The sequence below is a fragment of the Tetrao urogallus genome (genome assembly GCF_951394365.1).
Source record: "Tetrao urogallus genome assembly, chromosome: 19".
Lineage (NCBI taxonomy): Eukaryota > Metazoa > Chordata > Aves > Galliformes > Phasianidae > Tetrao > Tetrao urogallus.
The window spans coordinates 8,950,241-8,954,777 of NC_136832.1; the positions used below are offsets into that span (position 1 = coordinate 8,950,241).

Sequence of the window (4,537 nt, forward strand, 5' to 3'; positions counted from 1 at the left end):
GCCAACATTAAAAACCCTGAGAGCTTTTAAGATAGTGTTAACTGGCAGCAGAATTGTCTTGAAATAGTTTAGAAAGGGAAAAAAGTGACATAGATATACTTCATTTCGACTGTAGGGGTCTAGGGGTAAGATCAGACAAAAATAACGTTAAGAGGTAAGTTTAAAACAAATCAGCACTATGTGGAGTGCTTTCAGTGATCCAGTGCTTTATAATATAACAATTGGGTTATCTCACACACTTGTCCTCTTTGCTCTTTCCTCCATCTGCCCAGACACAGAGAAGCCTCTAACTGTACAGCAGATGGTTTACTTGCAGCACACAGCAACAGTCTTTCAAAAGGTGTTAGTCTTGAGTCTCCTAATCAGAGAGAAATGAAACAATTAACCCCTTAATCCACAGTAGAGACACAGACAGAAACCTGAAGGAAGATTGTTATTCACAGAAAATATCAAGTAAGACTAAGAACGATGGCTGAAGACCTGCCAGGTTTTGCAATCCAACCCTCCATCAGAAGCCTTTCAGAGCATACCACTAGTTTAGGTAAGAGCCCAAGCCAACTGTTTGCTCCTCTCAGTCATGATCCCTACAAGGGCTGTTTTTAATTGCTTAATTGACACAGGTACTATCATTTCTTAAACTGAGCACAGCCTGAGGCAGCTTCCCTGCATCCAGTACCTGGCTTCCATCGGCCTGCTGACAGACCTTACTGTCTGTAGCAGCGCTACATGTGAATGAATCGAAGTCCACCGTTATGTCTTGAACATTTCTTTCATTGGCATTGTCAAAGCTATTTTTACCATGTAGCTGTTTAAGATGTTTCCTCAGAACGGGCTTATGCGCAAACACCATGTCACAGTAGTTACACTTATGGGGCTTGTCCCCACTGTGCAGGTTGAGATGGTCCTGTAAGGAACATTTCTGAGAGAAGGTTTTCCCACAGATCTTACATTGGAACGGTTTGATGCCTGCGTGCACTCTCATGTGCCGGTGGAGATTGCCTTTCTGAGTGAATGTCTTGCCACAGAGGAGACACATGAATAGTTTATGCATCTTTAAGTGATTAGCATAGTTTTCTAGATGCCGAAATACTCTTGTGCACTTTGGACACTGATGATGCCACTGGAGGCCTTTGTCTATACCACGGTTGTTAGACCCAAACATATCTTTAGAAGCCAGAATGATGTTATCACTGCCAGCATATGAAAGGGCATAATTGTGGAGGTGGTTTTGCTCTATTTCACTTGCTCTGTTTTCAACAGTGGAGTTGATTAGAAAGTGTTGAGGTTCAGAGGAATGCAACGCAGTTTGTTCAGAAGAAATAAACTGGTTCTGATCCTTCTTGTTCCTAACTTCTGTTACCTCCCCAATGGACTCCACCTTGATAATCTGAATATCACTATCCTCCATGTCCATACTGTCTTCCGAAGGTTGAATACAAGGTGAATCTTGTGGCAGAGAGTCTTCATCTTCCCCATGTTCCTTCAGCTCAGAGGAGTCACTCTGCTGTTCACACTCCTTGCTCTCCAACGGCTGCTTCGGTTTTATGAACTTCCAGAGTGCCTGTGTGCATCGTTCAACAATGTGGCTCATCTGCAGAAAGCTCGCAGCAGTTAAGTAGTTTACCAGCTCCATTTCAGGAAACTCCAGAACTCCGCTGTAACAAGACAAAAGCAGCTGCCTCCCTACTTCCGAACTTTGCAGGATAGAGATTTTTACATCTCTAGAGTCATTCAATAAGAACTGATCTCTTAAAAAGGGAGAGCCAGCAGCAAATACAATTTTATGCCCATGAACTTCAACATCATCTATATGGACGACAACATCACAAAATTTGTTTTCTTCTCTCAGTTTGTTCATTTTCTGTAACATCGAATCGCCGTAATTATCAAACTTGAAGTGAAGAATATCTGATCTTTCTGACATTTTGGCACACCTAAAGGAAAGCAGCAAGGAAAAAAAATCAAAAAAACAAGTGAGAATGCTTTGTTTTGTTTCCAGAACACAAATTAGAAAAGTCTGTGTTACACATTGCTCTGCAGTACCTTTAAAAAAAACCCATGCAGTTTGATTACTAAATAGAAACAAGGACAGATATTCTCTTGAAGCAGTGTCCTACAATGTTTTCCACATTACTTGTGGAATTTAAAGGGAAATCACGGAAGTATTTTAGCAGTCTTAGCAGTTGTACAGTTTTGCTTCCACATTAAAATTCTTCATAGATTTTTGTCTTTTCCAAATACAATGACAACCCTTCAGCATTTGGGTTCTTTATTAACTTTCATGTTAAAGAGCTTTCATAACGCATGAATGCAAGGAGAGATAGAACCCAGCATCTGCAAGACACAGAAAATTCCCTCTTGCACATGTAACATGTTACTTTAAAGACATGCCCAAGAATAATGGTTACAGGTCCTCTAAGACACTCCATGATTTGCACAAATATTGATATAGGACAAATTGTTTTGCTGCAAACACTTCTAAGTGCAATTAACCTATCTTAGCAGAAAGGACTACACAAGCTTTCCAGTATCAGCAGCACTAGATTTAAGTCCTACATTGCCTTGAAGTTGTTTTGTGTGTGTGCACATGAAGAGGAGCAGGTAGTCTGTCCTGTGTTTTTTTTAAAGGATCTAAGAAAAAATCTTCCATATAACCCCACATTCTATAAATCATGCTTCCCAGGCTCCCTGATTTGAGTATGTGGGGAATGTAGGAAGTCTTGTTTCTTGCATTCTTTGAAAGACCACTCCTCTAGGAATTTTGTTCTCCTATTTAGAATGAAAAACAGTGGGTATTCTACAAGGCAGATATCAACGTGTTATCTTGCAACAGTTCTCTTAAGAGTTTATAAGGCTACACTGATTCTTGATGAAACACTTCACATAATACTGACACAGAACCGTGATTGCAGGAAATTAAGAAATCAGAGAAATTAACCAAATGATGCAAGGTTTGGTGAGATGCAATAGCAAAACAACCCCAAAGTTACACCTCAGAACTATTACAAACACCACATTGAGCTGGAAAGGAAGCTTTGAAGTTCATAGATAAAAGCAGATACTGCTCTCTTGGGGCATGAAATTTTAGCTCAATGTACAGAAGAGGAAATGGAGTTGTGCCTCGTGCTAGTGAACGAATACACAAAACAAGGGTTCCAGGAGGAACATTTTCAGCAGTATCTGCTGACAGACTGAGTTGTTCCAATGTTCTGACGATACCACTTTGAGACGTGCACCACATACAGCTACCAGCGTGCGACGTACAGAAAAAGCAAACTATTGAAATCCGGTTGTGCAACTACGGACTGAACATTCAGAGAGGGCGGCAGCGTCGGCAGCACAACCGACTTTGTTACACCTACAGACCGTGAAGCCGCACGTCTGAGTCGCCCCGAGTCCAGTGCCGTCTGACACGCTTCATCTCCGGGGCAACGAAAGCCACCGTTGGGAAGCAAAAGTCTCCGCCGCGCCGCGAGCGAACGCGCACAGAGAAAAGCGACTCGCCTTCACGCACGTTAAGCTGCCGCTAAGGACGCCAAGGAGCCAAGCAACAAACGCGGCACCTCCCGCAGCCCAAGCCGGGACCCGGCGGAGCGCAGCCGCCTCGTCGCCGTGAACCCCTCCGGAACCGCCGGGCCGCTCACGTCGCGGTGCCGCCCGCCGACCCCCAACCCCACCGCCGCGCCCGGAGGAAAGGGCCGCGTACCTGGAGCGCCGGGCCGCGTCACCCCGCCGGCACCCGCTGCCGCTGCCCCCGGCTACGGACCTAGAGAGGGGAGGAGAGCCGCCGTGAGCCGCCGCCCGGGGCTGGCACCGCGCCGCCCCGGACCGGCCGTCGGCCGCGCCCCCCGGGCGGCCCCGCGCCCCACCGCGCTCCCGGCCGGGCCCGGCCGCCCTCCGGAGGCGGCCCGCGGCGGAGGTGGCGGCGGCGGCGGGGGGGGCGGGAGCCGCGCCCCGCTCCGGGCCCCGCTCCGGGGCCGCGCCCCGCGCCCCGCGCGCCCGCCGGGACCTACGGCTGCCGCCAGCGCCCGCGACGGCGACTCGGAACCGCATTGTTCGGCCGCCGGAAGCGCTCCCGCGCCCTCCGCCCCGCACCCGGAAGCGCCTCGCGGGGCGCCCGCCCCCTCCGCCCGGTCACGTGGTGGGCGGCAGCGGCGGCCCAGGCCCGGCACCGGGAGGCGGCGGCGGCGGCGGCGGCCGGGGTAGGTGGGGTCGCGCCGCCGGCCGGGGCTCCGCGCCCCGCGCCCCCTCCCTCGGGCCGCCCCCCCGCCGCCGGCCCTCGCTCCCTCCCCGGTACCGGTCCGCGCGCGGTGCCGCCCCGCCGTTCCTCGCCTCCCACCGGTGGGAGAGCGGCGGAGGCCTCCCGCGGCTCGCCCTCTCCTCCGTCTCTGCCGCTGCGGTTTCCGGGTCCCCTCGGGCGCTGGCCGCGCCGTGCCCGGGGCGGAGCCCTCCTGCCGGGCGCTGCCCTCAGCCGGGCCCGGGGCGGAGGAGGCCGCGTCGCTCCCCGCGGTGTTCTGGGGCCCCCCGCGCGTCCGCT

At 51.2% G+C, this 4,537-nt stretch overlaps 1 protein-coding gene across 1 annotated transcript; it reads right to left on the reverse strand.

Moving 5' to 3' along the window:
- Positions 1 to 607: 607 nt before the first annotated feature.
- ZBTB26 (zinc finger and BTB domain containing 26) lies at positions 608 to 4,053 on the reverse strand (the record flags this gene model as incomplete). Its single annotated transcript, XM_079544890.1, has 2 exons — positions 608 to 1,934; positions 3,707 to 4,053. 2 exons carry the CDS (start codon positions 4,051 to 4,053, stop codon positions 608 to 610), a joined length of 1,674 nt encoding a protein of 557 aa, XP_079401016.1.
- Between the last annotated feature and the right edge of the window lie 484 nt (positions 4,054 to 4,537).